This window comes from Cnephaeus nilssonii (assembly GCF_951640355.1).
Source record: "Cnephaeus nilssonii genome assembly, chromosome: 16".
NCBI lineage: Eukaryota > Metazoa > Chordata > Mammalia > Chiroptera > Vespertilionidae > Cnephaeus > Cnephaeus nilssonii.
Genome location: NC_137087.1, coordinates 47,578,669 through 47,603,614, shown reverse-complemented (window position 1 = coordinate 47,603,614; position 24,946 = coordinate 47,578,669). Strand labels below are relative to the sequence as shown.

Here is a 24,946-nt window from a genome sequence, read left to right as displayed (position 1 = left end):
TAGTCAGTTTTCCACTGGTGAACTACTACTTAAACTTTCAGACCAACTCATTGTCACCTTTTGTATGTGAAAAGTCTTCATTTGCCTCTGTTCACTCCCTGGTTATATAACTAGGGTTCCTTGATGATTAAAGTATCCCCACTCCCTACAACACATTGGCCTGAGAGGTCCATAAAAGTAGAGAGAATTGTATCTCCCTTTTTTATATCCCTCAAGAGAATCTAAAACATATTTGGATCTTATTAAATGTTTTTGAATAAATAAAGTGTATATTAGCGTTCTCCAGAGAAACAGAATAAGTAGGATGTGTGTGTGTCTGTGTGTGTGTGTGTATGTGTGTGTGTGTAGTTCCAAGATCTTTAGGGTGGGTGGGCAAGCTAAACACCCAGGAGAGCAGTGGTTGAGTTCCAGTCTGCAAGCTGGCAGGCTTGAGACCCAGGAACAGCAAGTGTTTCAGTTGGAGTCCAAAGGCAAGAATAAACCATGTTCCAGTGTGAAAGCACCAGGCAGGAGGAAGTCTCTTTTGCTCAATGAAGGAACAGGATTTTGTTCTAGTCAAGCCTTCACCTGATTGGATGAGGCCCACCCACATTAGGGAGAGCAATCTGCTTTACTTAGTTTATTCATTTACATGGCAATGGTATCCAAAACCACCTTCACAGAAACACCCAGAATAATGTTTGACCAAATGTTTAGGCACAACGTGGCCCAGTCAAGTTTACACATAAAAACCATCACAAACTGTTTAACATTTAAATCCAATGAAGTTAACAAGATACATCAGTAAAACCTTTTTTTTCCCTTGACTACAGCTAAGCTATAGAGTCAGAGTTAGCAGAGAAGGGAAGGATATAGAAGCATAGCCTACATCAGTATTAGGTTTTGGTGAAATTGCAAGGTTAAGCATTTTATCCCCAAATGGTCTCCCTGTCCTCGTAGTTCCTAAGAAATATATAAAAGTTTTTGAACTCCTGCTTTCATTCTTGCCATTGTCATTACACAAAGAAACAGCACTGGTCAGCCCTACCTAGTGGGCCACTTGATTTTAAAATCCTTTTCAAATCTAGGACAGAAGCAGAAATTGCCTCTTGACAACCCTTTTAAGAGCTCACCCTCTGGCTATGTGAAGAGCCCTGGAAAAACTTGTGTCATTTTCACACTAGAAAAATGTTGAATTTAATAAAAAGTCAAAAACAGGGAGCCTGAATTATTTATACTTGGGTAGATGACTGCTGCCAAACTCATCTTCATTTCATGAAAGGACAAATCCTTTTCTGTCTTATAAGAAAATTATGCACTATTCTAGCTCCTTGTCTACTTACTAGCATTTAAAATATTGCAATAAGCAAGGTAGAAGTGGGGGCAGAAACTCAGCCACACTCTTACGGAGTTTTAGTAGGAGGAAAGGGAAATAGAAGTGCTATCTAGTCTTTTCAGTAAATGGTTTGGCCCTGAGGTCAATCTCTCTCACATCCATGTGACCAGTTAAACTCTATCTGAATCTGAGGGAAAAAAATATTAACATTAAAGATTGGATGAACAGAGAGTTTAAACTGTGGCCTTAAATTTGTTAGGGAATGCCAGGTCATGTAGAAATTAGAATCCATGTGATATTGTTCAAAGTGATGCCCAAGAAGAGCATGCAATGAGTTCAATAGGCCTCGTAGAAGAGAATGTAGGAAAAAATCACATTTTAAGGTGAGGAGAAGCCCAGATGAAAGGAAGACCAGCATGTCTCTCTGGTACAGAAACAGGGAATGCCAGATTGTAGGACCATGTACATCTTCACTGCCCAAGATGCTGGGACAATTAAGATTTGGATATGATGAGCAGTTACATCTGCCTTGATAAATTGAAGCAGGCTGCACAACCTTCCTGGATATATGTACCTTGCCTTACAGAATTTAGAGCTCAATACTTAAACTCTTTGATATCCACATCAAATAAAGTCCTAGAAAAGATGAAGGTTTTCTTTTTATATCTAGTGATTAAGTGAAGGATGGGAAATATTTTGGAAGTGTCAGCTCATGGTCAGAGATCCTTCTTAAAAAAGACGGTGGTTTTCCTAATATTCCATCCACTTCCTGGAATTCACATGAACACTGTCTAATCTCTTGGCAGAGTATTTTGGGTAACATGATATTTTTATATCACATTTATTTAATGTATAAACATGCAATATGCTAACTGACCATCACACCCTCAAAGATGGTGGCGCCCACAGCCACAAGATGGTGGTGCCCAGGGTGTGACAGTCAATTAGCATATTCCCTCCTTATTGGCTGTAGGCACCGCCATCTTTGTGAGGGTGTGATGGTCAATTAGCATATTACATGTTTATACATTAAATAAATATGTCTATACATACACACTTGTATATATAACCACTATACTAGTACATATATCTATATATTTACTGATTATTTGTATTTTAGAAAAAAATTACATTATGTTATTGCCTTCAAATACCTAGAACTCAACTCATACTTACATTATATATTGTTGTGTGTCCATCAAATGATGTAGCTTTAGACTCTAAGCATTAAGTACTGCTTATGGTTTGTACAGATAAACTTGCATCCAATATTGTTAACTCTTAGTGAAGTGATTTGACAGCTTAGTCATAGAGTCTGATTGGCATTATAGGAGTTCAGGAGGTGGTACCAGCTGGTGTAGGATCACCATAACTATTTTCCCATATCCTTTACGTACATACATGCACACAAACACACATAGGCAGTCAACTTTTTAGGGATTTAAATTTGATATACTTTTAGAAAAAAATACCGTTATTATTTTCTTTAATATTCAGAAAGTAATTCATGACTTTTTACAACTTTAAGATCTATATCCCACCATCTATTCACATTGTAAAGGAATGTAGACAAATTTTGACAACAAATTAATCTAAAGTGGAACAAAAACAACTGTAAGCGTGAGTGTGTATGAGTGAGTGTGTGAGAGTGTGTGAGTGTGAATGTGACAGACTATAGGAGTTTCTCTTAAAATATGCCATGTTTTCAGTGTGTTGGCTGTTTTAATTCTTCTTGTCCCTGTCCCTAGTATCTTACTGGAATGTTTTGGAAAGAGAAACAGATGTAAAGACATAAAATTTCTGTTTGTTTGGGTTTTGGATGAATGGAAAACTGTTACAATACTATTTTAAATTCTGTTAGAAATCTTAACATTTCAATGAGTAACCTAGCTTCTCTCCTCTGGTCTGTTGATCAGAAATATTTATGTACAAGCATAAATATTTCTATTTTCCAGATGAGAAAACATCAGCTCAGAGATTGAAATGCTTTGGTATAGGGTTCCCTGGGAAAAACCATGGCCTTGGTGGGTTAGAGTAGAACCCAGGCCTCTGGGTTCCTTTAGACCAAAAGCAAAAGAAGTACTCACGTCATGATCTGGGTCTCCACTCCAGCCTCCACCAGAGCCCCGTCGACAAAGAGAGGAACCGGAGTGAAGCCATACTTGTCCCAGGAGTGGCCCTCGTCAAAACTCACCCTGGGTCAGAAACAAGTACATGAAAGAGACAGCTGAAAATAAAATCACACTCTTCTGCAACAATTTTTCAGGTTATTAAATTCTCCCCCGCATCTCGCTGTCTGGCAGTTTGGATTATCAATAGGGAATAATCTTCAACATCTCTCCATATTATTATGAGATTTGATCAAAACTGCATTTCCTGGCCCAGGCAGAGACAACACCAGGGCTGCAGAGATATTTCAACATATTAGAATAGAAAACACAACCTAAGCAAGGGAGCTTAGTGCATGGAGCGTCACGTTTCAAGCACTCAGAATGGAACCCGAGGTTCAATTTACTGCACAATCAATTCAGCCCTTGGAGTTTTTGATACAGATAAATTGAGTAGTGCCGAATGTACCCAAATAGGAGGAGGAGGGGTGTGTCTTTCAGGTCATCCCTTAAAAAAAGCAATTTCCTATTTGTTCAGAATGGATGTCAAGATCATTTTCCCTCCCTGATGCCATTTTAAGGGGCTTTTATGGATGAGTATTGAGTGTCTGAGATGTTCTGGGCAGCACTGTGCCTTCTTTCCTCCAATGGTAAGAGGAAGGTCTGGCCTTTGTGGATACCACATCAGAAAATCTTTAAGGAATGCTGCTAAGGACTTAAGCAATTCTGAGTACTTGTTTCCTTCCCTTTCTTGGAATTATCAAGTACCTGCCTGTCTTGACTTAACCAGAGGACACAGTCCAAAGACTATCTCCTCTGGAAAGCTTTTCCTGACATCCTTTATTCTCTGTGATCCTTCTTGGCCAGGTTAATATTTTTTAAAGAATAGTTTATTGATGTTTAGAGAGAGAAAGAGGAAGGGAGAGGGAGAAAGAGAGAGAAACACTGATGTGAGAGTGTAATATCAACTGGCTTCCCCCTACATGCCCCTTATTGGGGATCCAGCCCTTAACCTTGGCATGTACCCTTGACTGGGAATCCAACCAGCAACCTTCTGGTGCACAGGATGACACCCAACCAACTGAGCCACACCAGCCAGGGCTTGGCCAGGTTAATTTTTAATTGTTCTCTGACTCCACAACACAGGATTCTCTGAGTTCAAATGTAGAGACTATTTTACTATAAGACCCATGCCTTCTTCTATCATAGCCCTGATTGATGGCTTCTTCACTTATCTTGAATCTCTCATTCAACATTATAATCTTGAGAGTTCAGAGGGTTCATGCATGTCATTTTCACGGAATGACCCCTTAACTCCAGCTACATATCTTTATTACAGTGCCTCTTTCCTGATATTACATATATATTATCAAAAAACATGTCTGACTTCCACACTGAACCAAGAGATTTTTGAGGTCAAAGACCATGCCATTCGTTTTTGCATTTCTAGTACTTAGCAAAAAAAAAAAAAAAAAAAAATGGCACGTGGCACTATATAAATGTTAAATGAGTACATGAATTAAAAAAATAAGGAATGATTGAGAGCACTCTTCTAATCCACCCAAGCATTTTTTTTTTCAAGCATTTACTTATACTGGCATCGGTGAATTGGATGTGTGAGTCTCTTCCCATTGCTGGTCAATCTACTCAGTCTGCTCTCTATTTATTTACTTCTTTGATTCTCTCAGCCTCTCCATCTCTTTCTCTCCCCCACTGTCTTATCCTCTCTTCCCCAATATATTGATTAAAAAGAATTAGAAGGTCAATCTCTTGACCCATTAGAATAATTGACCTCTCAGACAATTTTTGTAATTATCATGTACCTAGGTCTATTTCCAGAAACAAAAAGTAGACAGTTGTTCATAGAAGTTTAATGGATTCCTAATTTATCACTGTATGCCTTGACATTAAAAAAAAAACTTTCTAAGATGAATAATTCCTAATGCTTGACTAATTATTAAAAACAAAGCAAAACTCCTAAGGAAACTTCCAAAAATACAACATCAAAAAATTTAATCTCTTGAGTATCAGAAATTTGTCTGACTTGCCACTTGTGACAGAGATTCGTTTTTGTGATTTGGAGTTTTTAAATGGTCTGAAGTAACTATATTGAATAGTATCCCCGTGAGATGCACCTTTTCCTCCTCAGTTCAATAGCTCATTAATGGCCAAGACAAAGAAATTAGAAATTCCTTATTAGGTCCCCTGGTGAAATTGGTAGGATTGCCAATACTCAGAGAGACAGGAGGAAAGTTATAATTGGCCTCTAAATAGTAGCAAGACAGGACTATCAAATCCAAATAAAATGAAATTCATTTATCAAATATTTATTGATGCCTAATGTGGCAGCTCTGGCAGTGCCCTCTGTTCTGGGGATATAGCAGTGAACAAGAAAGGGGGGCCCTAGCTTCAGTAGGACTTAAATTCTAGTTTGAGGAGACAAACAATATGCAGATAAATGGATACAAAAATATGAGTTAGAGAAAAGTGTCATGAAGACAATTAAAATAGAGTGATGTGATGGAGAGTGATGGAATAGCTACTTTGTATTGGAAATTTAAGAAAGTCCTCTCTGAGGGGGTGACATTTAAACAGAGATCTGAATGATAATAAGGAACTAGCTGTGCAAAGATCAAGGTGAGAGCCATTCCAGAGGGAATATCTAATGTGAAATGAAGTTGCTGTGTGGGAGGAACTGAAAAATGATCAGTGATTGTAGATTAATGGGAAAGGAAATTAGCAGAAGGCAATGGAGTCAAAACAATAGGGCTGGGCCAGACCAGAAGGTCCTTTTTGCCAGTTGAAATGGGAAAAATATGATTTGATTTAAACTTTAAAATATAACTTTCTGCGTGTATGTGTGTGTGTGTGTGTGTGTGTGTGTGTGGTGAGTGGACTGTCAGGCCAAAGTGGCTCAGGCCAAAGTGGATGTAAGAACATAAATTGGGGGGAGGTTTGGCAATAGCCAGAGACCAAGTCAGAGGGGAGGTTTGGACAAAGGTTATAACAGTAGAGATAGAATGAGATGGAAAGACTTAGGATATTTTAGAGGTGAAATAAATAGGATTTGGTGATAGAATGTATATGATTGCCTGTGCAGAAGAAAGAAATAATAGACAATGTGAATTTGGAGGGTGAAGCAACTGAGATGGGGAAATGGAAAGAGAAAGAGAAGCAAAGCTTTTTTTCCATTTGTTTGTTTCTGTTTGGTCAACATCAGGATTTAAATGCTTTTTGGGCTTCCAAGTTGTGACCCTGTCAAGGAGGCCTTTGGATGGATGGATCCGCATTTCTGGGGAGTGATCAAAGCTGGGAATGTCGATTTACAAGTCACTTATAAGTAAGACCAAATTAAAGCACGATACTTACTTTTATTTTTTAAAAAGGCCCATAGTTGGAGAAAGAAAAATAGTTACTAATGATAAACTCAAGCTAAACAAACCAGGGTCATTATCAGTTTCAAGGTAAATACTACCCATAAATGTCACTATGGTGAGAGGTAATCAAGCCACTGAGTCTAGCATGTGTTCACAGACAGATAGCATGCATAATAAAATAAATTATCCTTCTACCAGTTCCTAAATACTATGTTCAGTTTCAATCACTGTAGAAAACTGACTGAAAATCAACGTGATTAAAGGTAAAAAGCAGGTTGTTCTAGAAACAGGTTGTATGACTTGAAGATAGCTTAGGGAAGAGAATAATAGAGCTAAATAAATTACAATTGCCTTATAATATTTTTAGTAGAAATCTTCCAAATAGTTAAACAAAAACAATCATATCTGTTGACTACTGAAAATGCATAATTTCTCTGAATAAAACTTGAAAAAATATAGTTAATAAATGCATAAAATATTAATTAAAAATACAGATGGAATAAGGGAGAAAAGATTTCCATTCTCATAATTCTTCTAAAGATCAGAGTAAAATATTTTTATACAAGAATATAAGCTCTCCAAAATTTTGTTTTGTTCATTGGTATATCCCAACCTTACACTAATGGTGGATAAATGGTATATGCTCAATGAATATGTGAGGAATAAATTAAAAATGTATATCTCTTGAACTGCATATCTGATTATTCTCCAGAACTTGTAAAGACTGGACAAAGAAATCTCTTGAGGTCCTTTCCAACTGTGGTCCTTTCCCCAAGTCTAATAATCACATGCAATTCTGGAGCAAACATTCTGCATAGATCTGTCCAGCAGAACAAGGACTGATGGAGAGAAGTTACAAGTAGGCTCATTATTGCTCAGCACAAAAACAATCTTTCATGAGATGGGAACTCTTTGTCTTGGGTATTGCATGTTGGTCAGCACCATGGCATCCTGGTGAAGTAGACAGAGCCTCTTAGATGTCACAGAGATATTTGCAATGCTGGGTTTGTGAAAGTAGACTACGTGTCTTCTAAGACCATTCTATGACTTTATGATATAGAGATAACTTCCACTAAAACAGAACAGAATCTTCCAGGAACAACCAGAGCCCTCCCCAGAAGTGTCTAGCACAGAAATAGAGTTATAATGGTCATTGCAAATCAATGTCCCTCCCTTCCATGAGGTGTATTGTTCTATTTTATTTTATTTTATTGCAATGCATGAGGTGCTGGCATTTTAGCCACTGGGAAGGTCTTCAGAATAGCAGATGCCTTTCCCTTCAAAGAGACACATATTCGGTGAAACTATTGTTTTCCTGTGAGTGTTTCTCTGAACAAAAAGCTGGTGCTCACAACCATTTATAGAAGAACAAAGGAACAAAAAAGGCCAGGTGATGTTTCACTTTCAGTTTCCAAGAACAACCCATTGAAAGGAGACACTGACAGCTTGTCAGAGCTAAGGGAACGATAGGATCCCGGTCTACCTGCCGATTAGTAGTTCTGTCTATTGTGAGTTTTCATTAGAGCACTGAAGCCATGGGACTCCATTGTTCACTTCACCCTAATGCTTCTAACATACAAAGGTAATGCTGGATGGAAGGCTAACTTGAAATACCACTTAGGTTTTGAATGTACATCTAAATGTACCTGGTCACAAATAGATGGGTTCATTTGTATGCTGTTTTGTCTTCATGCATATCTAGCTCCCTATCATTTCAATTTATGGGAAGCAGCATGCCTTGTTAACTTAGCTAAAGTTTCTCCCATTTTACAATTATGACACCAATTTTCTCTAAAAGGCAATGTAGCTATTATTAAATTTGAGAGCCATAATACCTTTGTGTGAGGGTGGGGAGGCTGGTGTCTTTTTCCTATGCAAATATATATACAGCTGTATATAAAATGACATCAGTCTGAGACATACAATAGAAAATAACAATGAACTAATTACTTAACCTTTCTTCCACTAAAAGTGAGCTATGTGTTTATCTTGAAGGTTGTGACTTAATTAGAAACTACTGGTAATGAAGAAAATGAGTTGGAGTTTCTCAAGCTTGCAATTCATAAGCAGGAGACAAAAATCAGTCAAGAATTTCTTAAGGAAACATTGATGATAATGATATGGTCAAGCCCTTATAAAACATTCACTTAGCATTTGAAATGGAAGTTCAAAGGAGAATTCCTGAATTAGTTATTAGTGGTTGTTTTCTAAAACAATAGCTGGCATTTAACAACTGCAGGCATGCTTTCAGAAAGACATTCATAGATAAGCAAGCAAGCAGAAATCATGGGTGGTGTCCAAGTTCAGGGAAACATTTGTAGCATTTATGACAAATGACAGTGTCAATGTCCTTTATATGAAGAAAATCCTATCTCAAAAGCTTAGTTTGAAAAATCATTTTTTATCCTGTGTAAGTTGGAGTAGGCAAACAATTGGAGAGTGGTACTATCATTATTATTACAAGAGGTAATTCAATGGGAATGCGGTTTATTTTTATTGAGCTTTATAAATATTTTTCACCTAACAGAAGAGATACATCACAGAATAAAAGGAAACTCAAACTTAGTATTGATGACTTGAAAGGCATGATTTGATCCTACTTACATATCCCTGAGAGAATATTAAATAATTTTCCCAACTTAAGATGGTTTCCTTCCAGAAATTTCCAGAAAAGTACTCCATCTGAAAATGATCAGGTCCCTGGAGAAACTGTTGCAGAACAGACTGCAGGGTCAGATGTGAGGATGTTAAGATTCGACAAAGCCCAAACTCTTTCTAGTTCATCTGCTCCATACTCTTCTTTCAGGCCAAATATCTTCTCCTCTTCTATCACCAAAAGGAAACAACAGGACAACACCACCACAAACTTCTTATTCCCTTAAAACAAGAAAACGTTTGTGCAAAAGGCTCTACAAACCCACCATTATGTAAATCCTAGGTTCCTACTATAATGATGGAGAAGAGCAGGAGGGTGATGCTCAAGTGTAAGATGGGGTTGCCACCCTCTTCTCCTAGGACTTAAGTGGACAAAATCTGTCCATCTATATCTGTCCAGGGAACACTTATCAATTCTCTAACTGAGATTTAGATGCAGGTTCTTAAAACATCATGATAGGGGCTGAGAAACATTGCTTTTCTGGGTTAACAAACAAACAAACTTGTTTTAATAGTCAAGCTGTTGTCTCTGAAAGTACACGTCCTACTCAGCCAAAATAGAGAGAGCTCTCTCCTCCACAGGAGAGATAAGTCTTCATAGTGGGAGGAAATTACCTACAGGTTCAACATGGAACCCCTTAAACTGGCATTTAAGCTCTTCATAGTCCTATCCAACCTTACTTACTTACTTCCATTCTTGGTTCCTACAGAATAGAGTCTTCTGAACACTCCCAACATTTTCTGAATTCCTGGCTTTGGTCAAGTTTTCCCTTCCTTTAACTTGCCTCCCATCATTCTTCCTACTCCCAGCATCCTTTTTTTAAGGATCAGCCCTCATGCTACCTGCTTCATGAAATCCCCTTTCATATCAGACTCCTTCAGGATTCCAGCAATATATACATCCAACACCCTTTAGCAGGCATTGCTTTGATTTGTGGTGATATGTGCACTATCAAAACTCTTTGACTATCATCTTCCAGAAGGCAGGGCCATGTGACAAGCCTCTGTGTACTCATTAAAGTATCTGGGAAATTAGTGATTAAAACAGAAGAGCATCCTTACAGAGACCCAACTTACTGCTGCCAGTACTAACTGTGTAGCCTTGAGCAAGGTATTTAATATGTCTGCATTTCAATGCCACTATAAATATGTGATAAAAAGAGTACCCAATACATAGGGTTGTTTCCAGAAGTAACTCAGATAATTCATGTAAAGTTTTAGGACAGAGTCAGGAATGTAATAATCCTTCAGTAATTGCTGACTATTATTAAAACCACCTATTTCCACTCCTCTGATACTACCCAAAAAGTATACGATCAGCAGTAAAAGGATGATAAACAATTATACTGGGAACTTTTACAAGCTCATTCTTGAGTTGGTAGAGCATTTTTTTTTTGCAAATGGCTCCATGTATCAGTTTAAAATGTATTGTCATAATCTCTCTCTAAGAAGATATAGTGGTAGGTGTAATCATTTTACTTCATGCTGGGCTGAGCTCTAAGAAATTGATAATATTTCTCCATTTTGACTTACAAAAATGGCAATTTCATATGGTTTAACTTAATAAATGGCTAGATGGAGAGAAACCTTCTTAAACCCTTGCCAAGGTGGCTAACACTTAGATTTGGCATCTGGGGATCCTATGCTGTTTCCTAATTACAATCTAATACTTCTCAGTAAAAGTCTCTAAAAACTCTTACTCTACAAATCATGGGCCTGGTATTTAAGCCAGAGTCCACCTTCCAGCTCATCAGTAACCTGATCCCAACTGCACTCTAGATAACATACTCTCTACCACCAAATATTCACGCTCATATGTTCACTTAGCTGCACTTGAAATTCTTTCCCTTCAGGATATAAACACACATGAGACTTACCAAACCCCTTCCCCAAACAAAAGCAAACAACAGCATCATCATCATTAACAGCATCATCATCATCATAATATATCCTCACTCAGCTATTTGTCCTCACTGTGTGTGTATGTATGTATCTCAACTTCCATAATATACTTTCTTAAAAAGAATTATCTACACTCTGTTACCCCATTGCTTATCATTCATTCATTCATTAATTCATTCATTCATAAATCTATTGCGATCTACCTTTTATCTCCACCTCTCTTGAATGTACTGACACAGATCACCAATGATATCTTATATTCCGTAATCCTAGATAGTTTTTTACTCCATAACTGATATATCTGATTATAAAACTTAGAGCTATTGATCACCTCTTCTTTCAGCATGTTGAAGAATATTTCTTCTGGGTTTTTATCTTTTTTGGCTATTTCTTCTTAGTCTGTTCAATAATTTCTTCTTCCGCTCTGCACGTTAGTGTTCAACAGTGTTCCATAGGAGTCCTTGGTCTCTCCTTGTTGTATCCATTCTCCTGAGAAACTGACCCCACCTCCATGGCTTTACCTACCAACTAATGGCTAAACAACTCCAAATCTAGAGTGTTAGCCCAGACCTCCGGCCTGATTTTCAGATGCATAAATCTGACAGCGAATGATCATCTCTGCTTGAATATTTATAGACATCTCAAACCCAAATTATCTAGATCTGAACTTAGTATTTGCTACATGCACTAACATTCTTCTTGAAGCAATTTCCATCTCACATATTTTGGATTCTTAATCTTGTCTGTTTGAACTCAGAAGTCATTCCTGCTCTTTTTTGCCTTTTCCGAGCGCCTATTCCTACCATCCCACTCTATACATCATATTTCCCCACCTAAATTATCTGGCTTACTACTACTACCACCTAAGAGTTAGAGGATGTAATGTATATTAAGTAGATGGATGGATGAATACATGATTGAGGAAATGGGTGAATGGGCACAAAACCATGCAGAGTAATTTGTTCCAATCCTTCCTGCTCATGAACAAGGTAGGGAGCTGTTCTTACCACAAATGCCTGACTGGCAGAGGTGTGTGTTTCATGGCCACGAGGGCGCCACCCCAGTCTAGGAACCAGACATTGTACTCTTCATCAAAGATCTGGAACAACAACAACAATAACAATCATAGCAATACCTTACATTTGCACAGTGCTTCACCGTTTACAAGTTTTTCACATATATTGTTTCTTCTTCCAACAACCCTCTCAGGCAATTTGGCACGTACTATCAACCCCGTTTAACAGGTGAGGAAATGGGCTTGCAGAGAACTAATAACTCTCCCTAGACTAAGGAAATGGCTTTCCGATGGCTCTTTCCACTAGCACTGTGAGCCAGTGTGCTACAAGAAAAGGAGGCAACACCATGCATGCTCCACTGGATATTCCTAAGGAAAATATGACTCAAAAAGCTTCCCCATCTTTATTTCAGTAGGTTACTATTCAGTTCTCTCTTCCTCCTCAACTATGCAGATGTTGGCTAATTTATAAGTGCTCTGTGTCTTATAGTGCTGTTTATAATTATCTAGGAAGATAAAATACTTTTCTTTAGAAATTATGATGACTGAGTTCTTACACTTAGCCACCACCTCCTAGGTTTCCCTGCAAGATGGATAAAGACCTAAGTTTGGTGCTTAGGGATCTTTAAAATAAATGCTCATGGAAACATCTTACTCCTGGGGACCTAAAGTAATTCATTATTTGATTTATCCATTTTCTATCACCTATTTATCCATCCATTCGTTCACTCATTCCATGATCCATCCATCTACATAGGCATTTACTATGCATCTGCTATAATGCAAGGCTCTTAGTTAAGAGATTTTTTAACCTAATCCCACATTTCGCAATGCTTCTGGTATATATGACTTTCAAATCCCCAACCTGAAATGGGGGAAAAAACCACATCTCTCCAGCAGAGAATCAACCTCCTACTGGAAATCTTCCAGAGAAAAGTGGAATTGGGGAATTCCTTTAACTTTTAAGCACTAATGATGCTTCTTGTAGCCTGGATGGAGAGGTTGGGAGGTGAGTTAAGTGAGAAGTACCAGAAGATGTAAGGAGGAATAGGCAGATTCAGAAGGGAGGTACTAGGAGGAATGAGCCTCTTATACATATGGCCCAGGAAACACTATAGGGAAAAGAAAAAGTGGATTCTCAGGACAAACCTCAATTGGTTTTCATTCCCATATTTGGGTTTTAAGGAAAGAAAAATGTCCATACTAATAGTGAATTTTAATGCACAAAGAACATAAGGAAGAATCATTTATATTTCAGATATAAACAAAAACTCTGAACCTGGGAAAGAGGAAAGAATGTCAAAGTAGCGACAGCACAAGGGCAGACTGTTGCAGTTACCACTTGGGTGAGTGAGCTATTCCTTCATTTGGAGGGTCAATGGCTTGTGTTTTTGGAGTTTCTATACTAGAAGAGTTTGCATCACAGCTTTTATCCTCATTGGGTACTTATAATAGGTTATCTTATATTTTGAAGGTATGTTTTCATTTATGTGTCTGTTCATTATTCACCTGATTATGGCCTTGTTGTATGCTTTGAACTACTTGGTTGTGTCTAGTAGGTCCTTGGTAAAATTTTTGGACAATGGTAGTGGTAACAGTGGTGGCAATGGGGGTGGTGGTGATGATGTTGGTGACAGTGATGATAATCTTTACTAAGGGTTCAAAACAAGAACTTATCCAACTAGATTTCATATGGTGACTTCACTATCATTAATATAATCCTCCTGGCTGGCATGGCTCAGTGTCACCTATGAACCAGGAGGTCATGGTTCGATTCCTAGTCAGGGCATATGCCTGGGTTGCAGGCTCAATCCCCAGTGTGGGGTGTGCAGGAGGCAGCTTATCAATGATTCTCTCTCATCACTGATGCTTCCCTCTCTCTCCCTCTCACTTCCTCTCTGAAATTATTTTTTTTTAAATAGCATGAGAGAGCATTATGCTAAGTGAAATAAGCCAGGCAGAGAAAGATAAATATCACATGATCTCACTCATTTATGGAATATAATGAACAACATAAACTGATGAAAAAAAATAGATCCAGACACAGAGAAATATTGATCAGACCATTAAACCTCAGAGGGAAGGTAGGGGGAGGGTGGGGTAAGGGGGAGAAATCAACCAAAGGACTTGTATGCATGCATATAAGCCTAACCAATGGACACAGACAACAGGGGGGTGAGGGCATGAGGAGGGAGGGATAGGGGGGGTAATGGGGGAAATAAGGACACATATGTAACACTGTAATCAATAAAGAAATTTAAAACAAATATTTTTAAGAAAAGATATCCTATGCTCTTCCCATTTCCTTCCCAGGTAGAATTCTTCTTACGTTTAAGACTTAGTAAAATGTCAGCTCATCTTATAAAGTCTTTCCCAGTTTCCCCAGGTTCCTTTTCTTCCTCTATGTGCTAACAATGCCACTGAAACATCACCCTAAGCTTTAGTTAGGTATGAGCTCATTTCCTCTACGTAATTCTGAGCTCCTTGAGAAAAGAAATCTGAAATATTCAACTGCTTTCTCGGTTTTGTACTTGACACCTAGTTGACATGGCATAAATCTGTGTTGTCCAATAGAGTAGCCGCATGAGACTATTCGAATTTAGATTGATTAAAACAAAATTCAAAATTCAGTTTCTCTATCACACTCGCCACATTTCAAGTGCTCAGTAACCACATGGGACAGCACAGATACAGAACATTTCTATCACTGCTGAAGTTATATTGGACAGCACTGCTCCAAATGTTTGTACAACTGAATTATTTTTTCATGTATCCATGTATCTATGAAGCTTTTTACACTCACTTATGGCTGGACCTACACAATACTTAACCACAGACTTCCATGGCTTTGCTGGTTTAATAGTCTATCCCCTTCACCTTGCAGGTAAAGAAACAAACAGAAAGGTGAAGAGACCTCTTTGCCAAGAAGATTCCATGGCACATTAATGATAGAAACATTTTATTGGTTGCATCCCTAGCAACCAGCATAGTACATCACATCTAGTGACTGTTCCAATCATATTGCTGGATAAAAGAATGAAGGAATTGAGAAAATTCCAGTTCCTCCTATTCCCTGCCCAGTGGCCTTCCCATTTGACCCCATTGACCATCTAATCTGCTGGCCCAATTGACCAAACTGAACAGCTGTTTCCATTTCTTTGCAACCACAAAGTCCAAATGAACCTGAAAATCTATAGGAAGGTGATAGTTTGGCAGAGATTGCCCAAAATGCCTCTTCCCTGTCCCCAAATCTCCCAGTTACCTGTCTCCACGTGTTGCCCCCATCAGAAGAGATGAACACACTGATATCAGTATATGAGAGCTCCGGGCCAATGTTGCCTGAAACATAAGCAGAGTATTTGAAAGAGTCAGGCAGTTGACAGATTATGAGGGCTTGGCGTTAGGGGAGAGGGGAGAGGGGAAGAGTGAGTAAAGGTTTTCCAAGTGATATTTAGGTTTATTAGTATACTTTCTTTCTTGGTGTCATATCAAAAACCCAACAGGAAGATAAACCCAATATGAGAAAAAAGTAAACAATGTGACAGGAATAAGTCTTTAAATGGTAAACTCTCAAAGGCTGAATACTAATTAGTTTGGATCTCTTGAACTATTCATCCTGTATACCAAGCATGTCAAACTGCAGCCGGCAGGCTGCATGCCTCGACCACAAGTTTGACATGCTTGCTGTACACTAATAATTTCTTAAAAATTGTCTCAACAGGTATTCCCTGAAGGTGGCAAAGAGTGGAAGAGTAGACATTTATTAAGTAGCTGGGCCAAGAACACCTTCCTCCATATATATAATCAGAAAGATATGTGTGTGTGTGTGTATGTGTTTATGTGTGTGTGTGTGTGTGTGTGTGTGTGTATCCATATGTGGGCCTGTATATGTGTTTTCTACTTTAACTTGTCAACATGTCTCTTGGAGTGACAGGCAGCTGAACCAATAGCATAGATGATGTATCCTAAATTATAGAGTGCTCAGAATAAGACAACTATATTTAGCAGACCATGACCATCAAGCATGGCGGGTAAAGCAGTCACCATGCCTAGACTGACCACACTTACTGCCTCTATCCCTTCTTTCTTTTTCTCTCACCTTCTTTTTCTTCCTCTTATACTTCATCACTTTGTGGTTATATTTATTATAAAAGAAAATGATGGTGATGTTCTAGTATATTTGTATTTTCCAAGTGTCCCCAATGGACACTCCATCCTCCACAGAGCTTAAAATAGTGTCCCAAATGTAGTAGTTAGTTGCTCAATATTAATTGTGGAATGAATGAATGAATGAATGAGTAGATACATGATTGAATCGTGTTCCAAGGCTGATGTGCATTTGGGGAGGTATTAAGAACCAGGAAAGTACCCTAAACATGTAAGAATGTATCATTTTGACTGATGTTTTTTCTTTTAAAAAAGCAGGAAGGGAATGTTGGCTCCCACACATCTGTAGCCTAAATAAGAACACAATAAAAATGCAATAATGAAAATGTTAATTGAGTTTCTGACATTTAATGTTTCAAAATAAGAAATTAAAGTCAGACTCCAGCTTGTCAAGCTCCCGTCAGCATCAGGAGCACACAGCTAGACCAGTTGTTTTGACTCTCAGGCTTCCAAAAATAACCCTAGGGCTCAGGGCTCAGGGCTCAGGCAGGAGGTGCAACTGTAATTGGGGGTGGGGGGGCATGGCAGGCAGCTCTTGGGATATCTATCCTGAATTTGGAATCCCATTCTCCAGATACAGGTTTTGGAAGATACAGATGATAAGAAGGATGGGGCAGAGAATGGTTTGCTTGGCAATGGTTGCCTAGATCATAGAATTAATAGGATTCTGAAGTCATATTTGATGTAAACAGAATAGAGTGTGGTGATTGGTTAGCAATGTCTTCCAAGGGTGGGTGGGATAGAGGGAGAAAGAGGGGGAGAGAATAGGAGGGGGGAGAGAGTAGTAGAGTGGGAGAGAGAAAGAAGAGAGAGAGAGAGAGAGAGTCAGAATCTGCCATCTCTGTCATGGGCTTTTAGGATATGTCTCATCACCTCTTACCCTCTTCCAAAACTTGTTCTGCCAACATCCTCAGCCTCTCTTTCAAAGCTCAAATAAAATTGATTGTGGAGTCTTTGCAGTGGTGAGAATCCAAGGCTAAAATAAAGTCTGTTTTTGGAACTATCTTCTGCCAATTGAAAGGAACCCTGAAAGAAATGCTGCTGATCCCAGGGACCAAAAAGTCAATTCCCAGCTGGAGGGACACAGAGAGTGTTTCCAGGGTGATCTTATATTTGAGCAGGTTCAGTCCCTAAGTGGTCCCATGGGAAATCTCTGACAGGAAGAGTCTGGGTTATGGTGTCAGAGAAGGAAGATTTGAATAATGGGTCTCACTGGTTAGAATGGACGTGAAAAGGTTATCACAGCGGCCAGCCATTGGCCAGGTTGGGAGGTGTCACTGTTCCCCACTTAAGTGGTGTGGCAGGTGGGAGGAAGGAGGTGTGAGATGGAGAACAGGGAGCTTCTCTCACCAATAGCATAGCTGCCAATTCATGGAGGTTTGCCACCGTACGTTCTGGCAGCTCTAAACAACTTGTTTACTCCCCAGTTCCTCCAGGGTTACCTTTTTCTATTCCTTAAAAACTTGGGAAAGAAAGGTGAAAGATAGATAGATAGATAGATAGATAGATAGATAGATAGATAGATAGATGATATTTTGGAGTCTCTGGAGTTAGAGATGCTTCTCTCACCATCATGATGCCTCCCCCAAGCAATTTAGAGCTCAGAGAAGGAGGAAGCAGAGTTTACAAACCACTGCAGGGAGGGAAAGTGCCTCCTCGGAGAGACAACACTAGGGTTTGAACATTCAGAGTTTATAGGAGGCATGGCAGGGAGCCCCCGGTACTGTGGAGCTGGTAGGTGAAGGGGCTTGGGCTAGGTCTGGCTGAATGGTTACTTGACAGACTAGTCTTGGAGCCAGAGGGAATGTGGGCGTGGGCACACCACTTCTTCCCCCTTGTCCTCACTCTCTTCAACAGTAATTGAGAAGAGTAATAGCCTTCTCTACACCATAGGGTCCTTGTGTAACAAAGGCCAGGAAAGTACTTTGCACACTGCAAGCCACGGTGAGGATGTGAGGTCTCGAGTACTAGCTTGAAACCACAATGGTAAGAACTCTAGTGTTTCTGCTTGCTAAAAGCAATTGCCAAACTCTCTAGACTGGAATTCCACCTGTCTTCTGATGGTCTCAAGAGAAATTAGAGATGAATCCTGGGGCATACTTTCTTCGGGGTATGCAGCTTCCCTGAGACCACATCTCAGTGAGTGATGGGAAGAGGCAGTGAGTAGTAGGAGTGGCGGGGAGAGAGCCCCGGGTCACTAACACTTGAAAGCAGGAGAAATGCTCGGATGGAGGAAAGGGCCCTGGAGAGACAGGCTCCATGCAGGCCACCGAAGAAACCCTTGGCTAACTTCATAATTATTTTTATAGCAAATTACTTGGGAGGGAGAGTTAGCAAGCAGGATAAGGAGAAGCTGGGTATGAGGAGTCATGTCAGTGATCTAGGTCGCCTTCATCAAGATCTTGTCAGCTATGTTATATCCCTCCAATATCCCACAGTCCGGCAAAAAGCCATGGAAAGTTACAAGAGTTAAAAATGGAAGAGCAAAATACGTTAGTCAATTCTGATATATATCTATGGATAAAAATAACAACCAAATCTTTAATGTCTGCAGGCTTACTCATTTATAAAGCCCTAGCATTAGACTAATTTAGAGGCCCATGTTGGTCACAAGTAATAACAACTACCACTATGCTCTGAGCACTTTGCTGGGTCTTGTAGACATACTCTTCTATCTCTAATTCTTAAATGCCATCACAGGATAGAAAACATCCCTGTTTTATAGATGAGAAAAGCAAAGCCCAGGGGTTAAAGAACTAAGCCACATTCACAGGCTAACAATGGTCAGAGCTCAGCCTGCAAAGCAGGACAATAGGGCTAACAGGTATTACTCCTTCATTCCGTGTATACAAATCTGTATGATTACTTTATGGATTCTATGAAAGGAGATGAGGAAATCATCCTCTTCTGTTGCAAAAACAGTGGTTTTAACTTCTGGAATATTAATGATGATAATAGGTAACATGTATCCAGGATTCAATATGTCCTAGGCACTGTTCTGAGCACTTTAAATCAAGGGCTTCATTTACTCCTATTCAATTCTATTATGGCACTGCTATTATTCCCACTTTGCCAATGAAAACATTCAAGCTCAGGGTAGGGAAGCCACACAGAACAGAGTCTGGCTACACATTTAAATAACATTAACTTTTATTAGGGATTATAGTTTCCCAGTGTTGCTTCTACTCGTGTCCAAACCCTCCTGCAGACCTTGAGTGAGACAGAGAGTATAGCAGTCCCAGAGTTGGGAGGGATACCTCCATGCATTACAGAGTGTGGCCATCACTTCCTAAGCCAGGAGAATGGCAACAGAGCCTTCCCTCATCTCTCACTGTCCTGAGCTCTCTGAGGCCAGTGGTGTTAAACGTGGTGGGTCCCCACCTTATGAGGTTGAGAGAAGTTGACTGAAATGCCAGAAGGCGACGCTAGTTGTCAGTCTGATTAGAGAGTTTGGGCACTGGTGGCATTTAAAGTTCACACAGTTGGAGGTTTGGGCATTGAAGCCTTGTCTAGGAGAGCAGTAAGTGTAGGGATGGAGCTTCGGGTTGATGGGAAAGAACAGAATGTGCCATCTCAGAAAGTCACTGTGAGTTTATCTGCTTTCATTAGTAAAGAGCTGCCCACCACCAGAGCTCTAGCTCCTAAGATTAGAAGCCTGCCTTGCTTTATGCCATCAATGTATTCCTGAAAAGGTGTATGTAAATCAAAGGCATGCTAATCAGAGCACCTTCCCCCAGAGACTTTCATTTTCATTTCGGAGTTTCTTTATCCTCATTTCTGATTGATGTTCAGAGGACAGTGGTTCTAACAATGCAACCTTAAGTTTTCCTCCCTCTTCCCCAGGCTCTCAGCCAAGTGATTAATCGTGTGTAAACAAACCTTTACATATACCAGAGACCTTAGGATTAAAAAGAGCTCTGGGGTGAAACCCTTCCTGAAGAATCCTCCCTGTAAAGGGAGAACTAGCCCAACTTGCATTTGAACTAGGAAGTTCAAAGGTCACATTTTCTTCAAGTGAGAATTCCCTATCTACACTAATAAAAAAGATTCAAATTGACTGTACCTCCACGACACCCACCAGCCAATCAGGAGTGAGTATGCAAATTAACCCAACAAAGATGGAGGGTTAATTTGCATACACAGGTGGGGAGTGAAGACTGAAGGCTCTGGCCCAAGCGAAGACTGAAGACTGAAGACTGAAGAGGAGGAAGCGAAGGCCTGGGTCCCGGGTGCCAGAGGAAAACTGTTGCCGGCAGCCAGGGGAAGGAAGGCCTATTGCACAAATCTTCATGCAACGGGCCTCTAGTTACAAATAACCTCTCTGACCAGTCAGTTTATTTTGAGAGGAACTCTGGCTACTTGCTAAGCACACGGGACTGCTCTGTGACTGTGGATGTCACACTAGCCTAGAAGTTACAAGCATGTGGAGTTTTTCTCCTGGGTTATGAGAATGAGCTTGGGGATCCAGGTATCCTGCCTACTTCCTGGGGAGAGTGCGCATCCTAGTAGTTTCCATCTGATGCTCAAATGAATCCAGAGGTTATAAAGATATCCAGCAGCTCCCAGTGAGGAAGATGCCCAGGGAATGTCTTCCTTACCTGTAGCCACCACAAGTCCTGGAGCTGTCGCCTTGCTGGAGATCCTTCCAGAGGAATATGGATTCTCAGAGGTCTGCAAGTGCAGGTGTAAGGAACAGAAGGGCTAAGAGGAAAAAGAAGGAAAGATCTTTATTCCAGGAAGCTCCTGACAGACACCCCTGCCTCACCAGATCTTAGGTTTCCAGTAACAGCAAGGATTGGATTGAGTCACACACTTAGGTTTGGGAAGAAGTCATCTTTACCTGAGATCGCCAATACATTCACATCAGAAGCTGCCCTGAGAACCTGGCCCCGCTCCCATCACCCTTTATGCTGCCCCCTCTCTTCCTCACCCCATCCCATCCATCAAGATCCAGTTCATGGTTGGCTCACTGAAGCCTCCCTGACCATGTCTTTCCCAGGATGGTAATGGCCTTTTCCCACGTCTGATGCTGACCATCACACTCTGCTCCTCTGAGAGATCCCGCTGGGAAGGGTGAAAACGGGGAGCTGAGTGAGATAAGTCTCAGGTCCTGTCCCTCTTCTTCAACCAGACAATCCCTGTTTCTGTCTTTATGTATTTGGTTCTTGCTTATAATTTCACTGACTTTTACTTCAAAGATTTGAAGTCATTATCTAAAACACATGTTTGTGTTCATTATTCATTTAGTTATTTGCCCCTATTTGGGTATATTTTAAGAGTATTTATAGGGATGTATTATATTTACAAAATAAAAAGAAATATGAAAATGACAAAATTGCAAAAAGTAGAAAATTAGGTTAAGGAAATACCATGAAGCTATGAATAAGGTTTTTGTTTGTTTGTTTTGGGAGGGTCTTGCTGTGACCAGTTTTTAGAGATAGGTAAGCATTGTCTTTGAACTTCCTAGTACCCCCAAGCAAAAAAAAATGGAGTTGGACAGATACTACAAAAGGGGAAAGTCCATGTTTGCCCGGGTTACCATTATATCTCTAGTTTTCAAAATAATGTCTACAATATGATTAAGTGGATAATAAACCTTTTAAATAAGTGGCAAAAGGAACTTTTTTGCTAAGGAGAAACATAACCATTTCTGGGGCCTTAGGTGAATTCTCACACAGGTCCTCTTTAAGATGGCACTGAGGGTGGTGAATATCACTGTTAATTATCTGTCTTCCCTCCCCACCTAGAGTTGTAGCACCTGAGGGCAGAAAATAGCATCCTACACATCCTGACCTCCATAACTCCTACCGCAGCATCCCATACAGCTGGAACCCTAGGAATCCTGGTAGATTTTTTTCTCCAGGTGGACATAGCAGCCTGACCTTTCCTGGACTTTGCTTACCTTGACCTCCACCAAACCCTTATCAAACTGTATCATATCAGCTTCAGATAAAGGTGTGTTGCCTTTACTGAGCTGTCTGGGACCCTGGAACACAGGCACTTTCTTTTATACATTTCTTCATCTTACTAAGAATTAGATCATATAGTATTTTCTCAGTAAAAGCCTCTGATGTTCAACTGAACTTTCCACTCAAGCAGCATGGCAGTCTGCGTGCACAGATCAACACCTGGGTGTCATAGGAAATCCCTGCCCATCACTGGCCAAGTTCCCAGGGCACCCAGATGGAAACAGCCCCTGGGGCAGATTCCCCGGGTAACCAGCCTTCCCCGTGGACCTCACATGAGACTGGGTGACTGACCAGCAGGCAGTGTACCGGGCTTCCTCTCAGGTCCACGTCTGGAGCTTGCAGTAGGCGCCAATCCCTGCCCTTGTTGTAAGTGATGTACGTCTTCACCTGCTCATCCACCTTCTTGTTGGCCAGGAATATCCCTTTGATACCTGCTACCTAGGAAAAAGGGTGAGAGATGGAGAACGATGTTGGGCCAAAATGCCTACAGTCTTGGAGGAGCTCAGAGAGAAGCCCCAGCCTTTTCCATGTGATGTTGGAGGTACAAAAGATGACAGGAAGAACATGGTGAGACATGCCATACGCCATGTGGCCTCGAAAGAAGTTTAAGTTCATCTCCACGCCCTCCACCTGCCAACACACATGTCCTATTCCTCTCTTACCCACCTGCTTTTTCCCACTTTACATGTCTCTGCACTTTGTTCCCTAGGGCCCAATCCCTAACTTGTTGCATTCCCACTGAGGTGGAAGCTCTTGATAACAACTGCAGGACTTAACCCCCTCCTGCTGGTGAGGGGGGGCACTTGGAGGGGAGCTGTTAAACAGGTTTTAAAGGCATCAGGCATACTCCTTAATGATGGAAGTTGAGGTGTCCCAATTAGTAGTGAGGTAGATATGCTTTGGAGAGATGACCCAGTGTGGCCACCTGGAACCTATCCCTGGCTGTGCCACTAGCTCAGTGTGTGACTATGGATAACCCCCATATCATCTTTGGGTCTGAGCCAGCGGTCACTTTGAAACAGGCAGAATCTGCCCTACTCTTCCTGTTTTCTCCCGGTTGGCTGGCAATGGATACATGAGGTAATACAGAGCTCTCTTGCCAGAATTCCCAATTATTGGATTTGTGCACCCATAATATTTTGAAAGGAGAAGAGCATCACCAGAAAACAAGGAGCTAGAGGATTAAAAGATTTATGATCTAGAAGGGTCCTGGAGTAAGGACAGATTCACTCAAATTTTTATTCCTACTATGTCTATTATGTTCTGGGCAATGAGGACAGCTATTTATATTGACAACATCCTATAAAAAAAAAAGATTATCTTAACTTCCCTTACAATCCCAGCATGTTCCAAAGCTAAAAGATAATTCAAAGAGCTTAAGTATATATAAACAAAAGGTTTAATGGCAGGTTTTCTGGGTAATAGAGTCTCAAAATGTTAATTGTATGTATCCCCCATTCTTTAAGAATCATGGTTAACAGATTTATTGCAGTTCTGAGAGAACGCCAGTGGGAAAGAATTGCACAAAAGTGGAATTATTTTATTTTTTTAATGGCATAATTTATTTGATGAAATAAGAAGTCTTTTTATTTGTTTTTAATCTTTTTTTTTATTAACCTGACTGGCCTTGAAGAAGATGCCAACCCCAATAAAAACAAACCAAAAAATGGACAAAGAATGTCAGAAAGAGAACAGAACACCACCAGGGGAATTAATTAGATTCCCAGAGGGTGAGTAAGGAGAGAAGCCAAGCTGGGGGGAGGGGCAGTGGAAGCAGGGTTCTGCCCTTCCCCAGAGGTACCCTTGCTGCTTAAAGTCAGTGCCATTTCAGGAAGGCTGGCATCGCTCATCCTGGAGCCTGAGGCCCTCAGAACATCTCACTCTTTAACACCAGCTGCAAAGGTGTTTTTCTTAACTCCGATGGCCAATTATTCCTCACTGAGAACTCAATCTGAGTTTCTTTAGGGCTTTCTGCCTTTTGGTATTTTCTATGGACCACCAGATAATGATTCTGAAGACTCTCTTCCCCGAGCCAGCTGGCGCCCCTGCACCATGTACATAGCACCTTGCTCTCCACTTCCCAAAAGAATACAGAGTCAGACTCCCAAGTCTATTCCTGTGAGGCTCCTGTCACTCCCTCCCTTGCCTCCAGTGGGATGCTTTACAGCAGAAATTATGAGCCATTCATCCACCTCTTGTGTTCTTCTGAATGAGCATGTTTGGCAAGTGGAATGGCCACTACCATAATTTTCCACTGAGAGCTATACCACTTGGATGGGTGTGTGCTGTGTTTCCCACACATCCTGAGAGCAAAATCAGGAGAATGGATACTGAGAAGGTATAGGAAGGGGGCTTTAAGAGCTCCAGGGAACCCATCTGTAGCTCTGAAGGCCTTTCTCTTGCAGATGCACCTAATGCCACACAACTCTCACTCTTGT

The 24,946-nt window shown here is 40.4% G+C and overlaps 1 protein-coding gene across 1 annotated transcript in view; it reads right to left on the bottom strand.

Annotated features, from left to right (window-relative positions):
* The window catches only part of SORCS3 (sortilin related VPS10 domain containing receptor 3), a gene marked incomplete at its 5' end in the record, with an annotated part of 521,132 nt that overhangs the window by 66,723 nt on the left and 429,463 nt on the right, over positions 1-24,946 (bottom strand). The window contains 5 exons of the mRNA XM_079794297.1: positions 3,403-3,510; positions 12,365-12,456; positions 15,635-15,711; positions 21,138-21,240; positions 22,800-22,946. Of these exons, the coding sequence (XP_079650423.1) occupies positions 3,403-3,510; positions 12,365-12,456; positions 15,635-15,711; positions 21,138-21,240; positions 22,800-22,946 (527 nt within the window). The remainder of the gene's footprint in view (positions 1-3,402; positions 3,511-12,364; positions 12,457-15,634; positions 15,712-21,137; positions 21,241-22,799; positions 22,947-24,946) is intronic.